Below are 27,229 nucleotides of genomic sequence, written 5' to 3' on the forward strand. Positions count from 1 at the left end.
TTATAAGTAAATTGAATTGAATGGTTAATATAGAAATCACAAATTTCACTTTTTTTAAAAAAAACTTGAGACATGCTATTCAGACAGGAAAGGGTGAATAATGCCCACTTTGAGCTTTATTTTATTTTGTAAACAAAGTAATACTGATCTATCAAGTCCATATCGAACAGATTTGTGAAAAAAAACTGTTACATTTCTAGTTTTATTTAGTGAATCTGACATGATCAGTACAAGTTTATAAAGTCACATATCAAAGTAAATGTTTGATTGCTGCTTGTAAGCAAAAAAAAAAAAACTAGCACATTTGAAGTAAAACCAGGACTTACAAGGACTTTTAAAGCAAACGTTCCCAAACCATAATATATATATGTATATATATATATTTTATTTTTTTTTTTTTTAAAAAGGTAACAGAAACATTCTAAAACTGAGTACAGCAGTAGTTAAATGAAGCGAATGAAACACCAGGGACAACATCTTAGAAGGAACAATTTCACAACATACAAGCTGATCAGGTGTGAGGTGAAGCTGGACAGGTTTGTGCAGTCCACCTTGACAGAGCAGTTCTGTGCTGGAGGTTTCAGTGTTACTCTAAGCTCCACAATCACCATTTGGTGCCTATATATATATTTTAAAAAAAAGCAGAATACAGTTCAACTGAATACAATTATTAGGAATTTACTTGCTAGGTATTTCTTATCTAAACAAAATATAAAAACATTTTGATACCAAAGTGTATTGAAATTTGCATAACTCACCAGTTTGCCTCTAGCGCTGCTGGTTGGGTCCTCTACCGTAAGGCGCACGCTGACGCATCACCCTCATGTTGCGGTATTTAGACACGATGCTGTAGCTTTTTCTGAACACTGGCCTCTGATTCGGAAAAGGACGCGGCACTAAAGTCTCCTTTTAAAGAAATAAAGAAATCCAATTATTAGTTGAGGAGATTCATGGCCTTTCTAGATATTTAAACAGGAAGTCAATAAACAGTCTGCAAACAGTCAAGAGTTCCACATACCATCAGAGGTCTTCTGATATTTTCCGACATGTCTGGGCCCGTATTCCTTGAACCCCCAGGGATCCTCGGCCGCTGTAATAGCAGAAGGTAAGCATATACATTTACACAATTCCTTACATGGCTAAATTCAACACTTACTATTGTGAGGCATTCACCACCTCACCAACAGTTGATGTATTTCTTGTGCTTTATATGAACAAAATAACATTTATAAATGTATTTCTTTTCATTTGTGTTGAGGAAATGTTTAAACCTTGATGATTAGTTTATTAAATTAACTTTAAGATGTTTTGCTCATCATCTCTTTCAGGTCACCTGACCATATGTTGCCATGGAAGCACACCCTTAACACTCTGTTGGTTGAGGAGGGGGAATCCTTTGGCTTTCACAATGTAAGAAAAATCATGTTTTAAAATTAATAATAAATTCAAAAATGATGTGCTCTGCAACTTTGGATCCCGTCTGATTTTTTTTTTTTGGTGTTTGTTTGCTACCCTTGCCATTTTTAACCCCAAAGGACTTAAAAAAAAAAAAAACCTTACCCAGTCAAGCTAAAATATATAAAAATTGTCAGTTTCAGCCATTATTTGCTTACTTGTATTGGTCCTGGTCTCCTGAAAGACAGTCTTTCAGGTCTGTCATGCATCACATTATCGGGTCTGGAAAAATAAATAATGATCAGATGTTGAAATGCATCATTTCTAGCTAGAATGACATAAAAATAATTACGGTTGCATTATTTGTAAGCATATCAACACAAAGTGGAGCACATTAGAGAAGGGGAAAAAAATACATGGCTTCATATTAACAAATGGACCTGAGATGTATGTGGTGAAGATGTATTTAGAGCTCCACTTAGTGCAATTACTGCTGCAAGTTCTTCAGATCTGCCTTTACCAGCTTTCTACATCTAGACTGAACTTTCTGTCCACGCTTCTTAGTAAAATAGCTGAAGTTCGGACAGACAAAGTTTGTTTTCAAGCACAAGGCAGTTTTCCACATAGGTTAAAGAGTTTGACCTTGACCAGAATACCTTCTTCCATGTTCGTCTCGTCTCCAATACGGTCACAGCAAACAAAAAGTGTTAGTTTTCTTAGGGTGATGGTATTCTTGTTGTGCTTCTTTCGTAAAGGTCAAAATAACAAAACAATTCATGTGGGTGAGTCGACAAATTTTTCCCATCTAAACTCTGGATCTCTGTAGAGTTTTAGCTGCTTCTTTGACAAAAGTTTACATTTTCCAGACGATAAGAGTAGGTGAAAAGTCCAGTTTGCTGCTGGGCCACTTTCTGCCCAGCACTTTCTAACCTGCTGTGTTCCTTGGACTTCATAATACTCATTGTTCTCTCATTTTCTTTAACAAATAGCTGGATTTATACTGGGATGAAATTACAAACAGGTAGATGATTTATTAATTAGACGATTAGTGAACTTTTGATAAACTTGTTACACGCTGTTGAGATTTTAATTCACAAAAAAGGCAAAGTATTTGTGCTACTGTCACTTCAAATCCGAATTTCAGACAATTAAGTTTGTGTGTACTGTGATATTTATGGTACCTAAACACTCTTTTATCCACATATCCATGTTTTCTGTCTTCAGGAGATCTGGAATCGGCTGAGAGGCGCCTATGCGATGTGCTTTCCCCATCTGAACTGCGGTCTAGAGTTTAAAGAAAAAGTGTTAATACCTCAAAATTTCAAGTGTAAAAATCAAAGTTGAGTAAATCATGTTAACCCTGAAATTTGGTTTTTATAATACTCAGGACCACAGATGGAAACCACATACCTGTTCTCGACTTTGGGCTCTGACCTTTTGGAGGCGAGCCGTCTTTGGACGAGCTTGGTCCCGGAGGCCAGTGGGACAAAACAACAAGATCACGTTTCTCTATTGGAGAAGATCTGGGGAGGGACCAACAGTCGACTTTTAGCTTTGCCGATTGATACAAGCAACAACATTATTGGCCTTTAAAAAAATCAAGTGGAAAAAAAATATATACTACCCTGACCGGATTTTAGAGGTAATGCACAATTAATTAGAAAAGCATAGAACTGTTTTGAAGGCAGATATTATTATAGAGCAGGGGTATTCAACCCGAGTCCTTGAGGTCCGGTGTCTAGCAACTTTTAGATGTGTCTTTGCTTTAACACACCAGATTCCAATAATCGGGTAATCAGCAGGACTCTGGAGAACTTGACTGCACTGAGGAGGTATTTCAGCCATTTGATTCAAGTCTGTTGGGCAAGGGACATGTCTAAAAGCTGCAGGACCCCAGCTCCAGACCAGAATTGAATACCCCCGTCATAAAGCCACACATTACTTAGGTACTTACAAAAACCCAGGAATGTCCATGCTTCTTTACTCCTATTTTTGTAACCTGAACCAATCTGAGTTGTCTCCATTTATTCATCATTTGTTAGAGCGGTCAAATCCAGGCGGGATGTTAAGGTACTGGACTGCATCATATCAAGTCTTCTATCTTCCTTTTTACAATCACAGCATGGGTGTTTGGACACTGAACTTCAGATGAATTTATCAGCCAATCCTTGACGTTTCTTTGTTTTCTCCAGTAATGATTATCATTCCAGGGGCTCTTAAAAGATGTTTCTTGTCTAAATTAATTTGTCTTGAAGACTTCTGCAATCTGAGGGAGATGGGAAAGCTTGATTACTTCTTCTTCCGAGTCAGAATGTCAAGACAGTTCACTGAGGACTTTGCAAGACACAAAAATGAGCCACTCGTTAAATGTATTCCTCTTCGGAATAAGCCATTTGTTCATACTCTCGTTAGAGTTCTTCGTCCTCTTCTTCTGGAAAGCTCATTTATGTTGAATAGTCATGTACGGTATATGAGTAACTTGGGCTTTAGTGCTGCAGGCTGGTATAGGGAGAGATGGTTATATCTTGGTTGGATTAGACGGCATGTAAATGGATTGATTTCCATATGGCTTGAAGATACATTCTGTTTGAACAGATCTAGATCACATAAGATGTGGAGTACAGAATAATGGAAAAAGACGACCAATACGAAATCTCTGTAAAAAAAAACAAAAAACAATACAACATGGTGGTACGCTTAAGTGGTCCCCATGTATGTATCTCCATGTCTTAAATTAAAATACATCAGACTTGCAAGTTTTCTTTTGGGTTTTCTCATACTTGTCCAGTCTATTATCCACAGTCCATTTGCCACGCAAGTTCTCCTTTGAGTATTTTTTGTGGTCATCTCTGGGTAGTTGAAATAATGCATCTCGAAACATCTGAGTTGAGCAGAAAAATCCAGCTCCAAAGTGGTTAATATTTGGAGAACATCTGAAAATATGGAGCAAGAGAAAATCCTGGTGAAATTCTTGTAACTCAGAAGAAGCAGAGCCCTCCATCTTAAACATCTGAAGTCCAAATGGTAGGTTTTGTGATTCCTCTTCAATGTATGAATTCTGAATGGTACTGATGGTTAAACATCAAGCTTTCACACATCAGCTGATGTAAAGCTTTATAAACAGGGGGCTGGGTTACTGATCCTTCTTGGGTGATTCTTCCCTTTACTCGTTTTTCCACTTCTTTAAATAGACATTTTGTTTCTTCAAGAGGACAATACATGAAGTCAACAATTTTTTTAAGAAGTTTTGCTTTGCCATGGTAATTATTTTACACTTAAACATTTGTTGCATGTTCCATGCACAATTGGTTCATGATTAAGAATGCATTTTTTTCTTGCTGAGAATCTCTTATACTGGCATGCATATTATGGGATTTTTCCAAACATTTTTTTGTAATCTTTTAAAATGGCTTGTTGTCTCTTGGCAATGGGCACATTTCAACTTATGGTATTAATTGCAGATTGATCCTCACTCTTGGGAATTTGTTTTTCCAGCATGCCAGTTTCTTGCAAGATTAGTGTCTAGAAGCCATGAATATTTGCTGGCGGAGTACAGCAAGCAATGTTGATGCATCTCTTATTCAAACCTTCATTTTTGGCTGATTGACTTCCAGTAATTTAAAAGCTGTAGAAGATAGTTTGGGTCGTGGTTACATCATCCCGAGTCCTCTCCTTGCGAAGCACAAATGGAGTTATGCAAGTTTGGGCCCTTTAGTGAGACAGAAGAATTTTCCACAGCATGCAGAGAGGCTTTTTCAGGCTTTAGGCTCAGAGAGGATTCCCAATTTCTCCTCTTCATAGGGTTACTTTACATTTGTTAGGACTGACAAGCCAGCTTTAACAATGTGGTTTGTATTTGGAGAATAAACCTTCTCTTCATCCAACTTCAGAGGTAGGTATTTTGAGACGTATGTAGCACGCAGTTTAGGGTGTCATTTCAGAATAATGGTGGCTTTGGCTGTTGCAAATTTAGCTCATGACATCTCCACTTTCCACTGCTGGCACCCTTTTCACACATTCTTTCTTGACCTCTTAATCATCATCATCATCAAGCCCCTGCGAACAGTGCTACAAGGAGAATACCATACCTGTGTTTGCTCAACGACCGGCGTGATTCCACCTGTTCTTTTCCTGTGTCAGAGTCTCCTGAAGATTTGCTGGCTTTGTCATCCTCTTCTTGTGGAGACTGTTGTGGTTTCAGCCTTCTCGGTTCCTCGTTTTTTAAGGGATCAGGCTTCATCTGGAAACGTCTCTTCCTGATGGCAAGAACAGAGCTGACATGGCCCCGTGCAGCAATATCGCCCAACCGTGGCCTTGGTCTTATAGTTGGAGGAATTCTCAGCCTCATGAGAGATGCTGCTCGGAACCCCCATCCCCTGGTTAGGTAACTTCTACCCCTAAAGGAGAACGGTGGGCCACCAAATGGCCTGGGAATACTCATCAGCTGGGGTCTCTCTCTCCTAGGGTACTTCGGGTTGCCATAATACGGTTCAGGGCCTGAAGAGGGCATGCTGATGTTTGATATTCTCCTCTTGCGGGGTCCTGAAACATTCCTCTCAGGAAGGTTCCTGTAGTGTGATGATGGTGGTGGAGGGCCGCTTTTCCATGGGGGGGCTCTGTAGGCGGGCGGGTGAGGGGCATCTTGTGCCCTCTCTCGACTGTGGGATCTGCTGCCTTGCCTCTCCACGGGACCGCGTTGCCTCCTGGAATCTTGTTGAGTTGACCACCTGCACATCCATCAAACAATAGAAAAATCATTATAATGACAGATCCATTGCCATTTTAAGTGGGACGCGGAAGGTTTAACTTTTATCTTTAAAGGTAGGCCTCTCTGAAGCCATGACAGAATGAAACAGGTAGAGGGGAGGTACACTTTCAGAGACCAATTACAGAAGCAATGCTCCTCTTAATCCCATTTACATCAGACCCAATTTAATCCCATGTAATTAATATAATCGGGAGCAGGGCAGAGCTCATCATTACAACTTCTGTGACTTGGAGAAGTGGCCAACCTCAAGCCTCCTCCTGACATAATTTACCCAGCTTGGGGTAGTGCTTCGTGCTTGTACCTCTCTGTACATGAGCCTCTCCCTGGCACCTCTCTGGGGCTCCTCTGTGGCCCAGAGGGCCGATGCTCTCCATTGTGCAGATGAGAGAACGATCCAGGTTCATTCCAGCGCTTCATGCCATGACCTGACTGTTCATAGGCTCTTTCTCTTGGATGAGGATCTCGAGGAGAAAAAACTGACTGTCTTCTGGATCCCCTGAAAGATCCTCGGTAGGGAGGCGCAGATCCTGGTCTCCTGTCAGCTGGGTGGCTACGAAAATGTCTTGGGGAAGGTGACCTGTGACCTGAAGGGTGGCCGTGAAAAGGTGGACCCCTTTGACTCTGGTGTATGTGTCCAGGGCTGTGAGGGGATGAGCGATGCTGAGGGGTACGGTTCAGCCGCAATGGAGACTGCCTGCGATGGCTATGATGTTGGTCCATTTTATGAGGGTGGGATTGGAAGGAATCCTGACTGTGAGACCTCCAGTGACTAAATCGTGGCTCCCGTTGAGGTCCCATTTCAGGAACCCTTCTGCCCACTGGTGCTGGTCTGCCTCGTCCTCTGCCCCTGGATTCTCGCCAGCTAGGAGGGGACTTGTTAGGATATCCCTGGTCGTCTCGTCGACTCTTGGAGTTTGGGTTGTAGCTTCCTTCATTGTGTCGATGAGAATCTTCATAGGGTCTGATAGTGAACAAGAAATAAAAAGGTGGTTTGCAACAAATACTTCAAATCCTTTTGATTTAAGAATATTAATCAGTTAATCAGTAACGAATATATAACAAAATACCCAAAAGGAAAACAAACAAAACAACATCATTTCAAAGAGGTTACCTGGGCTTCAAGCGTGGTGGTCCATAATGTGTTCGCACCATCTTTGGAAGAGAGCGTATAACCTATGGACTGATGGTGAATAAAAAAATTATGAAATTATACTACTAGACTATTGCAGACCTTTACTGAATGAGGCTCTTCTATCACAAAGAAAGTCTTAGATTTTAGTTTGAATGATCAATCAATGACAGTAGTTGTAACATTTCCTTTAAAAAAAAAAAGTACCAGTCAATTCGTTTTTTTTTTATTATTGTCAGTGTTTTTGAAATGAGTAGTCTGCCAAAGGTTAAATATTCAGAAAAAATTAATCAAGAGTACAAACTGAATACCATTACTGCTGGGTATCTGCAACTTCCAGTGAATTTAATTTAACACTTTTGACATTAATTAATATCTTTATATTAATTGGTATATAAAGACATTTATTCTATTTTTTTATGTTAATGTTTGTATTAACATTTAAAAATGAACCAAAAAAAATAACCCGAGTCAATTAACGTAATAATTTACTTAACTGATGGAGAATGGATAATGTTAGCTAACGTAACAATAATGTTCATTGAAAATTTGGATAATTTAATTCATGGTTTCTTCTGCTGGTAATCAGATGGGTTGTGTCTTTCATTACAGGAAAAGTCAAGTCCTAAAAAGAATATTCAGACAATTTTAACTCAGCTGCCAGACTCCCAATAAACTGAAGCTGAACAATGGTTCTCATTGCCTTGGCAGCAAGCAGATCAGAATATTCACCCTAAATCTTAGATAAACAATGAGATAAGTTTTATGGCTAAACATTGTTAAAGACAACCACTAAAAAAATGTAAGACCATAAACAGGGAACTAATACTAGCTAGGCAAATCATTCATTTTCAAACCTATTGTAACAACCTTTGTTCAAAGTTCTTGTCTCATCTCTCATCAGTTGTACTACTACAACACCCAGTCTGATTTGTCTCAATGACTAGACTGGGGATTATGCTACTGAGTGCATCTTCCCCTCAAAAACATTGAATCTGCTTTAAAAAGTGGCAAGTTATAGAATCCTTTTTGATAGCATAAACATACCAGAGACATAATTTGTTTATTTTTTTAAATACTCGTCAGCAACATAACTGGGGCTTGTCTGTAAAATTTTTAGACAAAAACATGTTTGATTTCTAAAAATCATTTCACAAGTAAATAAACTGACATTTAACAACTGAAAATGCAAATTATAAAACTGACCATTTTTTCCAATTGATTATTTCTTTAGAAAGAAAAAAAGATATTTTGAACATTATAGTTTCAATTTAAAACCAGGACTTATAAAATATCCCATACTTTTCAACTTGAAAACAAACTTTTTAAATGTTTTTTTATCTGCATAATTTAATTTTGTATCATTTAAAAGAAAATAATTCTTTCTAGATGCAATATTTTAAGTAAATTGTTTACATTTAAATACCAAATAAAATTTAAAAGTAAATTTTTACCATGCCTTAATTTAGCAGAAACAATAGATTTTATTGCAGACTCAAAGTTCAAATCACAAAAAAGAATAATAAAAATAACAAATAAAAAAAAGAATAAGAGTACTTACAAAAAGCATAAAAAGACGCCTAACCATTCAGGATGCAGTCATACCCATGTTTTCAAAATACAGACGTGTACTTTACTGGACTACTTTTAACGTTAGTCAACAACATGTTAGTCAAAAACATGTTGCAAAATGCGGACTAAAGCATTTTAGGAAACATTTCAACTCCCAGTTATTTCACATGTCCAACGCAAGGAACTGCATACTCGGTCAGCTGTACTTTCACTCAAATCTGTACTGGAACGTCCTATATATTAGTCACATCCGCCATCATAAGTAGCGATGAGTCCTCGTTTTATGTGCATTTAAAATGTCACTGGCTGTAATTAATTTAAGCTAAATTTATCATCACCAAGGTAAAATACTACGAAGGAACCAATGTGCTCAATATGGTGGCGGCTTATTATGTTTCGGCTCTCATGGTGACGGGGGTAGGGCAGTCTTCGTTTCCATTTTTAGCTTTCGACTCTGGACAGCTGTTAAAATATATCCCATGACTCGGTGACGGAATTTACGCTGGTAAAGATGAAAATCAAACCCAGCTTGCGTGCGGCTAGTATAAAGCTGAAATGTTACGTTATCCTCAACAATAACTGTTTACACATCGAGCTAATAGAAAGCTAACAACGACTAGCCGTTAATTTAGCTAATGGAAGCTAGCTATCATAACCCTCGACGAAACGGTATTCACAACTTTCATGTGTGTTATTTAAATATTTTCACACAATGTTAGACCTAAAACAGAAACGTCCTTTTGTTTCTCTGACAATAAATGAATTTATTGCGAGTATAAGGTGTGCAACTTACCAACTGCCAACCGATATCTAAGATGAAAAGCTACGTGCGACACTGATAGGCTTTAGCTCGCCTCATTCCAACGTATTGCGACACACATAGACAGCGCCCCCTGAAGTCTGGGAGGAAAAACTGCGTGTTAATGCCACTGCAGCAAAATCGATTAAAATACTTTTCTTTTGTATTATTCTCTCTAAAAGACAAACACCAAAATGTCAATAAGAAACTCATTAGGTTTTAGTAAAAATAGAAGATAGACTATTCATATGTATATTACAGCAACACATTTTTATAAATTTTATTGGGATTCCAAATAATTAACTAACAATGCAATGCACTTTTGTGGAGTAGAATGGAAATGACAAATAATAGAAGACCAACAAAGTCATGAAAGGCAAGAAGGCAAGGGTAAAATTATGGTGAAGAGGGGTTTGGCTTTAAAACAACATCCTAATCTTTAACTCAAAAAGCACTGCTTTATTTGTAATTAACTTTAAAATAATCCTTTTTTTCTGTCTCCCACTTGACTATGCAATACTTTCTAACAAATCACTTACTCCCCAATAAAATACACTGAGGCTTGTGTCTGTAACATTAAAAAAGGCAAGTTCAAGGGTTACTTCAAAAATGCAACAAATCTTAACATCCATAGACCAAAAGTTTTGTTTATTTTCTTTACTTACGTAATTTTGCATTTTTGCAGTGATTTTTGTGGAATTATTCTGCTACCCTTGTGTATTTCAAAAACAGAGACACTCTTAGACATGCTGTCTAAGAGTGTCTCTGTTTTGTCTCTGCAATTTCCACATCATTCTTCAGTCATAACCAACAAATTCTTCATACAGGAAGTAAATTGTTATCAGCAAATAACCACTCTAACATCCAAAATAGTTCATAGTTAAGGGTTGACAACAGAAACTAACAGTTTTACTGAACTAAGGTAAGAGGGTTTTTTCATTGTATTTTGCCCTTTTATTTAAATAACTTAGTATTTGCTATATAGTCCAATATGATTAAATGATTGAATTTGTGTAACATAATCAGAAAGATGAGTGAGTTATATTTGCACTATGAAATTTATCAGAGCTTATGGAGAGCCATTTCAGCTCTCCATAAGCTTACAGATCTTGCTGGATGCAATCAGTTTCACTGGTCAATAATTTTGTTCTTTGAGCGTTTTTCTAAAGATGGACTTAGATGATCATTACAATGTGATTGCATTTTGAATTCGATTACATTTTCTTTAAACTGCCAGCTTGATGAAAAACTCACATTAACACACACAGAAACTCAAAATTCCTGTTGTTACTCTTTATTTGTTTTTATTTATATTCCTATTGGATTACATACTGATGACCATGCTAACCATGCACAAACAATGTCTACAGTGTTTGCATAATGTAGGCTGACCATGATACAATTGAGTTATGGTATATGAGCAGACCTGAAAATAGTATTTTTCTACATCCATGTTTTAGTTAGTAGTCAGAATCCACATGTTTATAAGAAGATGATTTAATGTGCAAAACAGTGCAAATGCAATGGTTATGCTATATATGTTTTCACCTGGGTGATATCACCTTATAACCTTTGTGTTCAAGAAATTTAAATAGCTCAAGAGCCTAAAGTCTATTTCCAAGAATGCAGCACCCACTTGCTAAAAAAAAAGAATAATAGCATGAATAACATGAACCAGTCATTTCTTGTTAAGGCATGTTTTTCTAAAACTTCAATTCCTAACATGGAATATAACACCTGCTATGGTTTATTATTTCACAACTTGCTCAAACAGGTTTTTGCTGAAGCAGGATCTTTATTGTTCTTGCACTGGACAGTGTCAGTCCAAAGCCAGTATTTTGATTCTGCATGGTAGATTTACCAAAACTGTGTCTGACAAAGCAGGTTGCTGCTACACATTGCTTTTAAAGTAACAGGAAGTTTTCTCAGCTGTCAGAATTTTTCTCTGCTTTTTTAAAAATTCATAAATAAAGGGTGCCTGGCTTGATTATTGTACCATCATAAATTCACCCCTTTCACCTAGAAAAAAAATATATTTTAATGTGCCATTGTTTGAAAAGTGGTGCAACCTCTTTTTTTGACAGCCATAATTTTTGCTCTGTGACATGCGCTTAGGGGAATTATTTCAATAAGTGAACAGTCCCATGATAAGGTTTTATAGGGTGGAGAAGAGAATGGTTCGACCAGTTTGGGTGGAGTCTTACTTTCATACTTTCATTCATTAATACATGCATGGATAACACAACTTGACACAGCACATTTCTCCACCAAGTCAGTAAATATAATCTAAACATTCAGGAAGATGGTAGAGATTGAAATGCAACAAGAATAGTAATTCTTAATAATTCAATATTGTATCAGGTCTATGAGAAATATGTGCAATTTGTAACAAGCTAATGCAAGAAAGGAAACCTGTGTTTTCTAGTTTCTATTCTATCTAGAACCCTGATATTTAATTTTTTTGTTGTTGTTTTCTACTTCGTCATATATACAAGCACTTTTGAGTCAGCCTACATATTTTTGTCTTTTAAATCAAAAAGAAATCATTCACAGATAAATTCACAAGCTCCATCATTAGCTTACAGTGTGTATTTTTCAGTCAGTCTCTATGGCTCGATTCCTGTAGCTACAATCACACAGGTTGTAAAGTCATAGAAGAAAGTGGGTACAAGCAGAAGAGAAAGAGCTAAACAGACAACTAGACGCTTAGCTTGTTTGAGGATGGGGGTGCGACCCCTAGGAGCTTTGAATCTGTCATTGGACTAACAACCCCGCGTATCAGGTTCTTGTTGCAGTCGCCTATAGTGCTCTCAGGAGGGAGCTTTGTGTGGGTGACACTCCCTGTCAGGTCCATCAAGTCCTTAAGAGCCTGGTTGTGGCTCATGAAACCCTGTTCGATTTCATTATCTGGCGAATACTCAGGGATGGATATTAGTTCCTCCTTCGAAGCTGGGCTGAAACACATTGTGAGAAAGAAATAGAATTTAAATGCACTTTAGCTGCTTAATTATCCTGAGGCAGCCTACATGTTGTGTCATGTCTCAATGGCACACCCTAATGATACCGGAAATACAATCAAGAACATACTAAATAATAGGGATGCACCGATTCAGTTTTCTGGCCGATTACCGATCTTTTAAGAAGCTTGAACCGCTGACTCCAAATTTGACCAATACCCAATGTACAGACATCACCTGATGGGTGGGTCTATCAGTCAAACCTCTATCACAGCAGAGCAAAAGAGGACAGTGGTTGTTTTTTAGATATTTGCCAAGGTAGATAAGATTGGTGAAAAATCGGCTTCACATGTAAGTATTGGCTGATCACCCATCTCCCAAAATTAACAAAATTGGGGCCGCTTTATTGGTGCACCCCTACTACAAATTTGACCTTAGCTTAAAAACAGATTTTCTGTGACAGCCTCAGAGGTTTGTTATAAAACATTAGTGATTAAACAACATCAAAGACATCACAAAACCACAATGTTCTTGAGCCATTTTGCCAAGAAGATTGGGCAACAATTTCAATCGTTAGATGTGCAAAGCTTGTTTGAGTTCGTCCATAGTATAAAATCAAAGCAAATGCATTAAAGTTTTTGGTTCTAACACAAAGAATGAGGGGAAAGTTTATAGATTACTAATACTTCTGCGAGGCACCATAAGTAAGGACTCACCTAACATCCATGGATTGCACATCATCACAGGATTCAGTTCTTTTCACATCTAACGGCTCCAGCTTGATGACTGGTGGTGATAAATGGACCAACGGTACCATCGTCAAAGAGGATCTACCAAGTCCATCGTCAGGCCCCTTTTTAGCCTTTTCCTCAGCTGAGATTGATACGTTACTTTGCTGTTTGCTTCCTTCAGAGGTCGGATGGCTGCATTTTAAGGCACTTCCTTCACCCTTCACCGCTCCATTCATCACACTCCCCTGTCTTTGCATTGCTTTAGTGTCTCCTGTCAGTTCAGTCGACTCTGTGTGAACTTGTGTGGTGATTTTGACAATGGATCTGTGGTGCATGTTCAGATTCAACTCCATCTCTCTGCCCTGCTGCTTGAATGTGCTGGCGCTGGCCTCTTTGCTGATTTGGCTGCCACAATTCTCTTTACTGGTCTGTTTTTTCTCAGGTCTCTTTTCAGGAACACTGAGTGCCTGTGTGACTGGGTGAGTGTTATTTTGAACTTGTTTACTCTTGTCACTGTCCATCTGTGCTGCTGCCTCTTTCTTGAGGGTAACACATCCCTTTGTTTCAACCTGCACCATTATCTCCTCTTTTACCTGAAACTCAACCTTTTTGCTTGCCTGCTTGATGACATGAGCTTTGGTAATTACATCCCCTGTGAAAAATACAAAAACATTACAGTGGACTTGAAATGTTTTCCCAATATCTCTGGGTATTTCTTTGATCTTAGTTAAAAATGCAGAGCTTATAAAGGTGACCAAAGTCATGGAGAGAGAGCAGGGATCGAAAATAGCCTTTCTTCAAGATAAAACTCAACAATAAAATTGTGTTAAGTTGCACATTGCAGGTCAGTTCCCTCCACCATGCTGCCAAAATATTTCAAGGGCATTTAGAAGAGAGCCCTGGCTTTACAGTCAGCTCCCATGATACAGCTACGCAGTGAGGGATGTCCAATCAGCATCAAGAGGGAAAAAAATCCTTCACTGTTGCTTCTTCACCTCCACAGGGAGCCACATTTAGCATGCACAGTTATTAGGTAAGTAGCTTTTCTGACATGAGTAGCAGGTAAGAAAACCGTCTATTAAAATTACTAAACTCAAAGGCATGCAGTTTTGATTTTTGTTATTCGATTAATTGACCTGTAGTGGATCTCAAAAGTTTTCTCACCCCATTTAAAATGTCGCTTTTTTCACCTTGTAATAACATATGTCATTATCTGAGAGATTTGGAGAACCTTCAAAAGGCAGAATGAATAAATGTTGCTTAGACAAGAGGTGGAACTCTGACTGACTTCTACCAAATAACTCTGCACACTTTTACTTTTTTTTTTATAAAACCTTTTTTTTTTGCTATGTATTTGCTTATTAAAAAAAAGTAAAAGTGTGCAGAGTTATTTGGTAGAAGTCATTCAGCGTTCCACCTCTTGTCTAAGTAATATTTATTCATTCTGTCTTTTGAAGTTTCTCCAAATCTCTCAGGTAGTGAGGGCACATCTTGTCCAGAGTATTCTTCAAAACACACAATATATTTTCTCTCTCAGATTTAGTTCTGAATTCTGGCAATTTTATTCTAATTGCATTACTTGCCTAATTAATACAACAAAAAAATAAATAAAATAAAAAATAAAAATGTTGGCATTCAATATTTGCAAAATAAAAACTAAATAAAGCAACTTTGGGGTAGTTTATGACAGTGAACCAGAAACCAGTGCTGGTAGCTACTTATGTTCTGTTCTGTTTATCCCTGAAGCTGAAACTTGGACCTGGGAATGACATCAAGCCCAGCTAAACTGTGTTGCTAACTCATAGGTTTGAGGCCAAATTAACTACAGCTAGCTGTACAAGCTATTAATAAATCTGTATTTTTCTGGATTCATGTGTCAAGTGTTTGAATGTACAGTTTTGAACACAGCTGTTTTTGAGGCGTTGGCTGCTTTTGGATGTAAAACCGATTACAAAGAGATCAAGAAAGAGACACTGAAAAATTATTAACTAAATTTATCATAGTTTTGTGACAACTATTTCATATTATCTAAAAAAAATAAATGGGGTAGTGAACAATATTTTGCAATGTTGCGCATTAATTATGTAACTTATTTTGCCTAATAACTGTGCATAATCAGTCATTCTTGCTGAATGCAGTTTGCAGTCCCCATGCAAAGTCTGATCTCCATCATGAGACTAAAATGCACGACCAGGAGCACCAATATAGTTTGTTTTTGTTTTTTTTGATTGTTGGATTCTTTTCTTGCACATTCTGAAGAACCAAAGCTAAAGCATCAGAAGTCGCTGCAGACAATCCAACTCAGAAAAATTAAGATTGCTGTTGCACATGCTTAAGATTTGCTGATAGGAAAAATGAAATCAGAAACCACACATGCCCTGTTTGCATTTTTACAGCAGCAAGGCATACAGCCAAGGGGCGAAATAAGCATGGACAGCAAGCAAACTTAAACGCGTCTTCAGGCTGACCGGACGTATACTAACCTGGAGGTGAGACCGGCAACGTCTGCACCTGCTCCTCTTTCTGATTCAGTGCACAACAGAGGCAATGAGGACACAAAACCAAAGAGTCATTAATAATAAAATTTAATAATAATAGCAAAAACAGAAAGTCAAGCAGTCGATAAAAGGAAGTTAAGAGGGGGGACAAATAAAAGCGTGGCTGCGCAATCTGCAGGCGATAAAGGCCTCTCACAGTACCTTCATGTCAGCTTCACTCTTCCTGGTTCTCTTCATAATCTCCTCAATTCTCTGCAAAACATTTTAAATGGAGATTTACTTCCCAACTATTGAATTAGAATATTTACATTGGAAACTGTAACCATGAACCTCGGATTGCTTTTGCTAATTTCTGAAGATAATTCTGTTAAACTAAACCTTTTTCCTGAGTTGCCGCTCTTCCTCTTCCTGTTGTGTCTGCTGTTCTCTGCCTTGCCGCTGACGCTCTGCATCTTCTTTAGCCTGGACCTTTGCTTTTTCTTTCTATTTGTCGTAGAAAACAAGTGGAGTTGTTGTAAAAAAAAAAAAAAAAAAAAAGTGAAACGTCTACAAAAAGAAATATCTATAAAAAGTGAAGATAGTGTTTTCCAAAACTATTCATACCCTGGACACCTTGTGACATTTTGCCTGCACTCTACAAAGCTGGCAAGAAGACAACCTTTGCTGAAAGAAACTCATAAACCCTCTGGTCAGATGACACCAAAATAGAAATGTCTTTAGGGAACTCAACCTTATTCTATTTACACAATTCTCATGAGGAAACATGGTGGTGGCAGCATAAAGCTTTGGGGATGTTCTTTTCCTACCAGACACAGGGATGCTGGTCAAGATTAACAAAAAAAAAATGGATTTGGCTAAAAACGGGAACAATGACCTGAGACATACAACCATAGCAACAATTCAATGGTTTTAAATCAAAGCACATCAATGTATTAGAATGACCCAGTCAAAGTCCAAACCTAAATCTACTTGAAGACTGAGTTTGACATTTATTTTCACTCCAGTTACAGCAAGAGTTACGGCTTTAACTCAGTTAAACAAAATAAACTGAGTTATTTTGTTAAAACTCAAAACAAGTGAGTGGAAAACTCCAATGCCACTCAGAGTGGCATTGGAGTTGTTGTAGCATCACAAAATATAAAATGTATTCAATGAGTAGGACTATCTTTCCAAGGCACTGTACAACCATCAAGTAAAGCTCTTTATCTGCCTCGTTGTTGTGACTGACCTCTGCCTCACTCTGGACCTCCTGTTGCTCTTCCTTTCTTTTGTCTTCTTCCAGCTTGAGCCTGTGGTGGTCCATCACATTGTTCCGTCTCACCTCCTCTTGTTGTGCCTTCGCTTGTTGCCCCTGTTGCTGCTGGGCAAGCTGCTTCTTCTGCTCCTCTTCCCTCAATCTGATCGAAATTGTCAATATCATTAGCAAGGATCAAAACTCTAGTTTTACAAGTTTAGTCTACAAAGCCTCGCTGTCCGAATCAGTTGTCAGAACTCCAGATTTTTACGAGGGACTCACCTTTCCTCTTGCTCTTTTCCCTGTTTCTTCTCCTCCAGCTCTTTCTGAGCTCGAGCCTGGCGCCTGCGCTCTGCCAGCAGCCTTGTAGCCTCCTCTGCATTCGTCGTGCCAGCTCCCACTTTTCCTGTGGATGTGTTTGCGACAGCTTCTGAAAAAACATGGAGGAAAGATGTCGTTAAAATCCTTACATGAAACGTGTGTTGAGATCAATTATAATGCAACTGTGGGTAAATCTAGCTTTACCTTTGTCTCCATTCTGTCCGTTGACATGCAATCTTCTCTCTGAAGGATCTGCTCTTGGTGACATTTGGTTCCTTCTGTCAGGTGAATGATTCTTCTCATGCGTATCTCTGTTCAAATTCCTAACAAATTGGCCTTGTGAAGATGAGTTTAGGTTTTTGGTTTCTGCATTGGTTCTTGCTGCTGACTCAGCTTTGGGTTGTTCCCCCCTTTTTTCCAGCTTCTTATCTTCTCCTTTCCTGTCATCATTCTGGTTTGGGTGACATCTGGTTGGAGAACGGTGATACTGAGGAGAACTGCTGGGAGACTGGGTATGGGTCTTAGACGCTAATCTGCAAGAAGAGAGACTGACGATAGGGAACTGCATATTTGACCATGTGACCTTTCATTTCTGCAACAAATAATCTTACCTGGAGGCAGAGGGGGAAGTCAGCTGCCTAGTGACACTTGCTGGGGATTCAGATCTTCGCACAGGGGATCCACAAACTGGGGAAGCAGTTCTTCTGTCTCGGCGCAGACGCTCTTTCTGAAAACAGAGTTTCAATAAAGCATAAAGCCAACGTTTATCCAACTGCTGCTCATTTTGTGTAAGTACGCTTAACATGACATAAAGATGTGACCTTGGGGGTACTGGGAGTGGACTGGGAGCCTCCCTGAAGTCCAGCTCTGTTGGGAGATGCAGCATTGAGTGCGTTGCAGAAAGGTGACCTGTGAGGGCTGCAGGGTGCTGCACAACAGCACACACATTTGAGTCAGTTTCTACAACTGAATATTATTCAGACAGAAAAGATTTGCCCGGACAGTCTAAAGTGAACTAAACTACAGAATATATAACTCGTATGAACTCATATTTAGAGTCTAATTTGTTGGCGACAAAATGGTGTTATAAAACCAAGGGAAACCAGATGTTTACATACAATGTATAAAAAGACACATAGGCTTTAATTTCTCATTTTCTGTGCCACTATCCACAGGTGTTTGTGTGTTTTTTGTTGTTTTTTTTTAACTAAACTCTTATACTAGTCTGACCCAGGATTTATACTTGAAATAAAATATCCTCCATCACATTTCACTGTGTCTGTTTATGCATTCAGTCCCCTGGAAGGCGCCATGATGTACAAGAATCAGGAGGGGAAAATGAGATTTAATTTCTGTGAATCAATTATTGCATCATAGAAAGGAAAATAATGTTTTACCTTGTCAGTGTTTTGTCAAGGTTAGGTTTTGTGTAAGGGTTTAACATGAATACTTGCAGTTAGTAAATTAACCTTCCTTTTCCTTAATAAATGTAATCATGTAAAAACAGAAATCCAGAAACATTGTTTCTGAACCGCCACACTGTAAACTGTGTCAGAAGATTTTTTTAAAAAAGGCAAAAACTTGCTGTAAAAAGCACAATCACACAAAAAAACAAGCCCGAAATATAGGCTTCATTGAAAGACACCAGAAATAGTCTTTGTAACTCCCCGACATAAGAGCAATCTCTGAGGAGTGCAGAAGTCATCTCATTGGGCTAACAATATCTGTGTCTATTTTTATTCTAGGTCATCTGTGATTTATCTCTGCATCCGTCTGCTGTGAAAAGCCAAAGTCAGCACCACATGGCTGCTGTCATTTTATAATCCCAATCCCAGGTTAAAAATGTAAAAAAGTAAAAATTAAAACTAAACAATCTCTTCAACAAACTCTTCAGACCACTGATATCCAAGACATCCTGATCCAATTCTCTCTAGCATGTTCCTAGTTACTAAGGGGATCACTAAGCTGGGAATATTAATCCAGACGCTGGCTTTTAAGCAGCCTGGGCAGAGTTTTAGTCACTGAAAGCATATGTTTACTAGAGCAAATAATCTGGCCATGGGAGATGGAATAATGGAGGACAGCATGTTCCCATCAACAATTATAAAGTCACTGATGCTGGTCCATTTTCCAATTGTTATTATTCCTACATTGTGGTGCTGTTGCACCAATACAAATCTAAACAAAAATGAGCTCATCACCAATTGATCAATAGGATTGCATTTGCATAAATTCAGATCACATCAAGGCCAGAAAATCTGAGTGAATGTTAATCAGTGAAGGATTCTGGTACAACATCTGTCCCTATTTGAATCATGGAGACGTGTGTCCAGGTTTTGCGGCTCCTCATTTCCTCTAACTCAGTGATGGAGGCATCCGCTAAGGAGACCAAGCAGAGAATAATGAAAGCAGGCTGAGCATACAGATTATCACACATGTACAGTGTCTCGCAAAAATGTTTGTACCCTTTGAGGCTTTCCAAATTTTGTCACGTATCAAGCAACATTTGGATTTCATTTATGCAAAGTAGAGCAACATAGCATCTCTTTGTATTTCTGTTCAGATCTTGGTGTGGACTTTGACTGAGCAATTTGATGCATAAATATAAATATTAGGTGACTAATAGGTATCCTGTCAACAGATTCTGCTACTTGTGGATGTTTCACTGATGTCCACTAACAAACAGTTTACTGAGGCCTTCACAGAGCTGCACTGATAGTGAGATTTAAACAATATATTTTATTTTAGCAGTGTCTCAGAAAAGGGGACTTTTAAAAAGGCATAGCTTTGCAACAATTTTGACAGAAAATTTTGAAACATATTTGCAGAAACTAAGATGTGATACAAGTTCACAGGGTATAAAAACTTTTGCAAAGCACTGCATCATATTATATCACAGACCGACACCAAAAAAGAAGCCAAATCCTCCTGCAACACAGAAAGAGTTCGCATCTTTGAACTCCTGTTTCAATCTAGAAACAAACATGGTCACACAGACACTGTAACTGTTGGATGAACATGGGGGAGACGCATTTGGGAGGTTATGGGTGGGGGCTTAAATTTACCAGATCCGCTGACAGCAGGATGGGGGGAGGCAATGCCATGGGAAAAGGCGGAGGCAGCAGAGAAAGGGAGTGGGACATTCTCACAGTCACCTATAGGCAGCGGGCGGAGCAGAGCAGAGCAAACAGAGCATTATGAACAGTTTCTTTGATAACCTTCTCATCCAGCTGTGAAGAATGAGTGAGAATTAACATACCAGCAGGGATGTGACGATGCAGAGCGAACTGGAATATTGTGTGAGTTTGAAAATGTTTTGAAGTGATGAATTCAGTGACAGCAGAAATGTGAGTGATTATAAAAAATAAGAAAATATTGCTGGTTTTTGTTAGCATTTACCAGCACTGGATTTATTCACAGAGGTTCAGAAGGTGATTTCTACAGATGGAGAAGAGACACCCATGCCGACATGTAATTCTATAATGCCTCTCTGGGAAAAGAGATACAGCGGGTAAAATAAATATTGAAACCATCAACGTTTTTCTCAATTTGGAAAAATGTTTCATGGGGTTTTTGACATCTGGTAAAACTCAAGCAGATCATGCAGGTAATAGCAGTCAGAGCAAATTAGTCCCCAAACAAACATACTGATAACTTAGAATGCATGTTGAACATGATAAGCAAAAAGGGATAGAATAGATATAAAATTTAAAATGCAGAAAAGTATACTAACAGCAATGCTACAGGTGTATTTCTAAGCTTCTAAATTCTCCAGTGAGTGCCATTCGAGTGACAATCTGAAAAGAAGATTATTTGTCCATAAATAAGCCACCGCCAGGTACCTCTTTAAGATTTCTCATCTGATGAGAATTTAATCTCATCAGATGAGACCAAAGGTAAATCCTTTGGATGTAAAGCCAAAATTTTGCCTAGGAAATTCTTTGTGGATTAATTTGCTCTGATTTCATTGTATGCGTGGATCACTTGAGTCGTTATCGACATGTGGTAAATTCCCTGTTGATGCCCCCATCAGAAATATCTAAACTGAAAAAGAAAACATTGACATGTTCCACACTTATTTTGTCTGGTGTATACATTCATGCAAACTTCAATAAGCAGGCCACAAGCAATGGTCAAAGCTCTCATGAAAACATGCACAGTGTTGCGTGTGTATGCTAAAAAGGCTCGGGCTACTTTATTTCTTTTTGTTGTTGTTGCAAAATCTTACAGTGAAAACTTTAGAAAAATCCAACCTTTACTTTTTTATATTGAGAGGGGAAGAGCAGGAACCCTTGATGCCGTTAGTGCTTTGTAAAAAAGAAACCCTTTTGTTAATAAACCAGCACTCAGTCTTGTCCTAAAACATTTCACAAGGTTAGAGCATGTAGACAGTGAGATACCTTTGCCTATTCTCTTATTATAATCTTCCCCAAAAAATCTGGAGTCCTGGGCCTTTTCTTTGGTCTCATCTCTTCTTCTGGGAGATTTTAGATTTTGTGTTGTGAATATTTCTCCTGCTGACATTATAACCATTTTAAATCAAATGGAACATATATGTCCAGAGAATATGCTAAAAATTTCTTTACAAAATACTGGTTGCAATATCCTGTAGCCTTCTCCTGACTTATCAAGATTTAGATATTTCCCGTCTTATTTTAATCACATATGCTATTGGCTTTCCTATTTTAATTAGAGGCCTTTTGTAGACGACAGATACCCAGACCCTAATCAATTTTAAAATATATTTTAGTTGTAATCAGTTTAAATATATTTAGTTGAACTAATATGTGGGGAAGCTGGAGATAGGCACCAGCACCCCTCCCAACCTCACTGAGGTACAAGGGTGTAAAAAAATGGATGGATGGATAATAAGTGGGGAATGAATTGTTTTGCAAAAAACAAACTGTTCTTAACATGAGATGTTTTATTTCTGGATAAATGTAAGCAAAGGTTGAATTTTTTTCCGATTAGTCACAGTGAGATTTTGCTTCTCTATTAGGCTTTAAAGCTTTGCACACATGTTTAGTAGGAGTCAGTAAGTGTGCAGGGCAACAAAGATCCTTGAGTCTTACAGAACAGGCGACATTTATATCTGAACCTCCGTACCTGCTCCAGGAGGATAACCCCTTCCCCAGCGCTTTGTTCTCTGCTCCAGCTGAAGGCTTCTCTCCAGAGAGCGCTTCATGAGGGCCTCAAGCCGCTCCTGCATGCAACACGGATAAACTTACTTTGTTTTCAATTCCCTGACCTCGTCTTGGATTTTGGCGTTCCAAATAAATATCAGTAGCTACATTCCAAATACTAGGCATGAAGTCAAAACAGATCAAACTCAACATGCTTTTTAAGTCTGGTACTACACACTGTCAAGGTCTGAACACAAAACTTTTAAACTCATCTGACCCTCTCCTCCTCGAGCTGCTGCCTCCTCTTCTCCTCCACTGCAGCTCTCCGGAGCTCCTCTTTCTGCCTCTGCTCCTCCAGCCGTCTCCAGCGCTCCTCCACGGTGCGCTCATATTGCAGTCGAGCCCTGCGCTCCTTCTCCCTGATCAGCTGCTCCCTGGCCGCTGCGAGAGACACGGATTTAAAACCATAATTTATGGTTTTAAATGTAGTTAAACATTAACATCAGTCATACTGTGGAAAACTGTACACATTCTTGTTAAAATGCCAAGATTTTTTTTGTACTGTATAGACATGAGACCCGACGATAAATCAGTGATAAGCATTTTACATCTGACTGTGATGTAAATCTCGTAAAAACATAAAACAAATCTGACAGAGCAGATGTATGTCAAAAGCAGAAATAGTGCAAGTATTAGTCTAAATGTTTCTTCACACATTTAAACTAATAAGTAAAGTAACGTTTGATTCATTTTCAGCTCTTTAGTTCACACCTTCTGTTAGCATTGTAAAGGAGATGTTCTCATAATCTGGGACATTTGGCAAACTTTTGGACAAACGAGTGAAGATGTGGCATGATGACTAAGATCACAAAAACCTTGTTTTTATGTTGGAATACTCATTTCTTTTAAGTTTATTGTCGCTTGCACCTATGAGCTAGACCGAGTTTGATTTCGCCTGTCTCTCTATGCTCAAGATTAACTCGCTGAGATAAAAATCCTTGTCACCATGGGGCAACCACTGGAGAAGCAGGATTATCTCCTAGTCGAAGACCTACTTTTGTGGACCGTTCAGTGTCGCTCTCAGACTTTCCATGATGACACAGCTCATCATATCAGAAACCCAGTGAACTCTAAATGAATCTTCTCCAGACAAGGAGAGCCCTCATACAACCCATTAAGGTCCACAGATATTATATCACAAGCAAACTTTGCAAAGAAAGCTTTGAGCAAAAAAATAAAAACAAGACGTCAGCCTACCCAGACTCCTCTCCCTCTCCTCTCGTCTCTCCTTGGCTAAACGCATCCTGTCATCAGTCTTCATGTAGCCCTCCTGACCTAAAAGATTAGCAGTGATGTCAGGAAAAGTCGGCAAGACTGCAGTAGGGACGGCATCGTCGGGGAGGAACACTCACTTTGCTTCCCTCCATGATTGTTACTCGTTAGATGTGAGGGGGATGCATGTCCGTTCATGTGTGGCCTCTTCTCTGCGTTAGATGGAGCTGGAATCAAAACAATCACCTGGGGGTTAAAACGTATTCTCGGATTGTCCTGAGAAGGATTTCAGCACTAAGCTGCAGCACTGCTTTTCTGCCAGCAGGGGGACATATGCATTCAATTGAATGAAGCTAATGTGTGTTAAATGCATTGTGTTGCAAAACGCCTTATGTCAAGGACAAACCGCGACACCAAAGATGTGCTCATCACTTTACATATGCTGACTGTCCTTTCTTGTTAGCGTTGCTGAGTTGTAACCAGCTCCTGACAACAATGAAACCCGACATCAGGACATCCAAATAAAGCCTCCAGTTAAAGTTAGTGGGAACCTCCTAGAAATTGGATAGGAGTCTAAATCTTTTTACTTTAAGGGACTTTTATCCAGATGACATGACGTGGAAATAAAGTGGGATTTATGTGACTGAAGCACGAGAGACGGAGAGAGGATTACTCACTTGTTTTTCCCGTCCGACCAGGAGAGCTGTGACCGTTTGTCGGCGATTTCTTGTCAGGAAGGAGAGTAATGGATGGTGGTGCCATCTTTTCACCTAATGCACAATGTAATGACAGTTCACAGGGGTGATTTTCTTGCATTAACAACGAAATGCATGGAGAAAATGCTCTGGAGCTGTAATGGCAAGCCTCTTGTGGACAATGAGTGTGAGCCAGCAGTCAGGGCTGACAGATTAAGGAAATGCTCCCTTTCAACTTATAACATGTCCTATAACTTGACCTGGATCAGTGTTAAAACTTAAGATTTTAAAAACATTTTAAAAAAGTCAATTATATCATTGGGATGATTTTAAGTCCCTTTGATGATTTAAAGACCTTTTGATTTTGCAAAAGTCAAAAGGTCTTTTGTAAAGTCCTTTTGTAAAGGACTTTACAAAAGGACTGCCCCTCCTTAAGGTAAGAGGGGCAGTGTTTACAGAACACTGCCCCTCCCCTACCTAGTGCTGTGCATTGCTAGACTGTTTATTAAAATCTATATAGAAACAACTGCAGAAGCAATTAAATGTTTTTATATTTTACAGTTTTTGTAAATACTGTGAAACTGTTTTGCTTAATTTGCATTATCATATTGTAAAAAATCTCACATCAATCAATTAGACACAAAGAATTCTTTTATAGCCAAAGATTTCTCAATAAAGCTAATAAACATGTAATAAATGTTAATATGGCAGGCTGAATCGGGTTAGAGAGTTCCTGACAAAAGCGGTGTAAACTGCCATATAAAACATTTAATCCCACAAATTCACTGAATCAATATGTGCGTCGCAAGCTAACCTGTCAACAAACAGTCACTTCACTCCATCAAGTGAATTACTTGGTTTACGTCAGAGGTCAAACCTGGCATGTAACACTGATGAGGTCCGAACTTAAATGTGCTTTACCCAGTGCTACTCAGGTCTAATTTAAAGCTCTCGACTGGCTGGATTAAACACACTGATTACAACATTTGTATAAAAACACCTTTTATTGATGCTTCTGAGGGCATGATGGGACCCATTAGGTAATGAATCAGGTGGTTTTAGAGAAGCCTTTACGTTTTTTGAAGCACTGGCGCCCCCAAGAGGGGGAGCAGGGGGGCAATGGCCAAACCCTGCTCTGTAAATAAATGGAAACATCTTTATTTGTTTAAACACATAAATATCTACATTTTTAGTCTTTAGAGCATGTGACCTTTTAATGACAAAATATTAAGCTTCCAAAGTATACTACTTGACACCCAGTTAATAATATATGATAAAGAAAGAAAGAAAGAGAGAAAGAAAGAATAAAGCTTCCACTAATGCCAAGCTCTATTTTCTATAAAATGTATTGATAATACTGTAGTTCAATTTAAACTGGACTGTTGTAAGTACCAGTTACAATTTTTTTTTGTCACTCAAACCACATTAGAATTAAAGTTAAAACAAAAGGTTTTTATTTTTTTATTGTTTTTGCGCTAGAGCCTTAACTGCAGCTGTAAACCGTAGTCCTTGGTTTTCAGTTGACTTTTTTCTGCTAGAAGCAGTGAGCACTGAAAAGGGCCAATCTGCTCTCATTATATCTAATTTGATCTGGCCTGCAGGGAAATGTCCCCTTTTACAGGGTGGGGAGGGCGGAAACTCACTTAAAGTAAAAGATTCATCTTAATCGAGTTTAATGTTGTCTCATGCTTCAGTCATCGCAGATTTGATGACGAGAATATAATCCATGAGCATGCCAGGTTTATAGGAAGTTGTCTTTTCTTCTTCTTTTGTATTTCAACGCTTTCATTGATGTGTATCGCATTGTCTAAAATGACCAGCTGAATTCACGTATCAAGCGGGAAAACAAAGAAACACACATTTGACACGTTTCTTCTGCGTCTTATTAATTAATTTTAGGAAGCTTTATTATAGAAAAAACACCTAGATCTGCACAACAAAACGGGTAAGTGCAGACATCACATAAAGCGGTGATCAGTTGCGTCATCCATGAGTCTGCTTTTAATCCGGGCGTCAATACAACAGCGCCGTTTCAAACCTGTCCAAAACAAACCCTGCATGAAGCTTACCTGTCACTGCAATGGATGACGCGTTCGTTTTCGCCATGGATTTCAGCCGCGATCTGAGCCAGAAAACAAAGAAATGAACGAATTAGCTGTTGTCCCACCAAATCACTCCGCAGTGATGCCGATGCAGGTACCCGTTTTCCTCCAAAACAACAGTAGCGGCAGGAGCAGCTCCAAAAAAAAAAAAACAAAAAAAAAAAAGCAGGAGCAGCCACGGCGGATAAAGACAACCGAGACGTGCAGCTCTAGAGGCTGAAGGTCGTTAGAAAAGGCTGAGAGGATGTGGATGAGGAGATCGATGCTGCTGGATGATGGAGCGCATGCGATCGGGTTTTGGAGCAGCCAACCGTGCGTCACAGCGTGAGCGCGCACTGTTACCACGTTGCACGCAGCTTAGGTCCAACTCTAAACATAACAGAATGCGCATACTGGCCAATAACTCGCTGTCATATCCACATCATTGAACTATCATTGTTCATAATATTTTACAGTTCTAGTAAAAGTCCATTCAGTAATTAATTTCACTAATTAAATTATAGACCTCCACTCAAGCCAATGTTTTTAAGCCTTCTATTAATTATTTTGTGTAGTTTTTCCGCTTACTGCTAAAACATTTAATTGTTACATCTGATTAATAAACATTTTGAATATAGAAACGTGGGCTCAACA

The 27,229-nt window shown here is 38.7% G+C and overlaps 2 protein-coding genes across 4 annotated transcripts; both read right to left on the bottom strand.

Moving 5' to 3' along the window:
• Positions 1 to 89: 89 nt before the first annotated feature.
• On the bottom strand, positions 90 to 9,785 carry LOC103475425 (uncharacterized). The gene is made up of 10 exons (XM_008427023.3): positions 9,658 to 9,785; positions 7,275 to 7,343; positions 6,465 to 7,124; positions 5,484 to 6,122; positions 2,806 to 2,918; positions 2,577 to 2,679; positions 1,614 to 1,677; positions 1,019 to 1,090; positions 759 to 906; positions 90 to 618 (listed from the first exon to the last, which is right to left on the bottom strand). The coding sequence occupies exons 2-9, from the start codon at positions 7,313 to 7,315 to the stop codon at positions 769 to 771; spliced, it is 1,830 nt and encodes a 609-aa protein (XP_008425245.1). The 5' UTR covers positions 7,316 to 7,343; positions 9,658 to 9,785; the 3' UTR covers positions 90 to 618; positions 759 to 768.
• A 1,156-nt stretch (positions 9,786 to 10,941) lies between these two features.
• map7d2a (MAP7 domain containing 2a) lies at positions 10,942 to 26,966 on the bottom strand. 3 transcript variants are annotated; one of them, XM_008427016.3, is made up of 18 exons: positions 26,695 to 26,961; positions 26,564 to 26,616; positions 24,477 to 24,569; positions 23,940 to 24,026; positions 23,785 to 23,862; positions 22,805 to 22,968; positions 22,511 to 22,607; positions 20,470 to 20,559; positions 18,226 to 18,332; positions 18,016 to 18,131; positions 17,609 to 17,937; positions 17,366 to 17,513; positions 17,078 to 17,246; positions 16,228 to 16,332; positions 16,051 to 16,101; positions 15,835 to 15,874; positions 13,337 to 14,003; positions 10,942 to 12,617 (listed from the first exon to the last, which is right to left on the bottom strand). In XM_008427016.3, exons 2-18 carry the CDS (start codon positions 26,598 to 26,600, stop codon positions 12,362 to 12,364), a joined length of 2,634 nt encoding a protein of 877 aa, XP_008425238.1. In that variant the 5' UTR covers positions 26,601 to 26,616; positions 26,695 to 26,961; the 3' UTR covers positions 10,942 to 12,361. The 3 variants fall into 3 exon arrangements, with proteins under 3 accessions (XP_008425238.1, XP_008425240.1, XP_008425241.1); XM_008427018.3 differs by having other exon boundaries at positions 17,366 to 17,510; positions 26,564 to 26,966; XM_008427019.3 differs by lacking the exon at positions 20,470 to 20,559 and having other exon boundaries at positions 26,564 to 26,962.
• Between the last annotated feature and the right edge of the window lie 263 nt (positions 26,967 to 27,229).

Source organism: Poecilia reticulata, chromosome 14, assembly GCF_904066995.2.
Source record: "Poecilia reticulata chromosome 14, P_reticulata-male-v2, whole genome shotgun sequence".
In the NCBI taxonomy this organism is placed as follows: domain Eukaryota; kingdom Metazoa; phylum Chordata; class Actinopteri; order Cyprinodontiformes; family Poeciliidae; genus Poecilia; species Poecilia reticulata.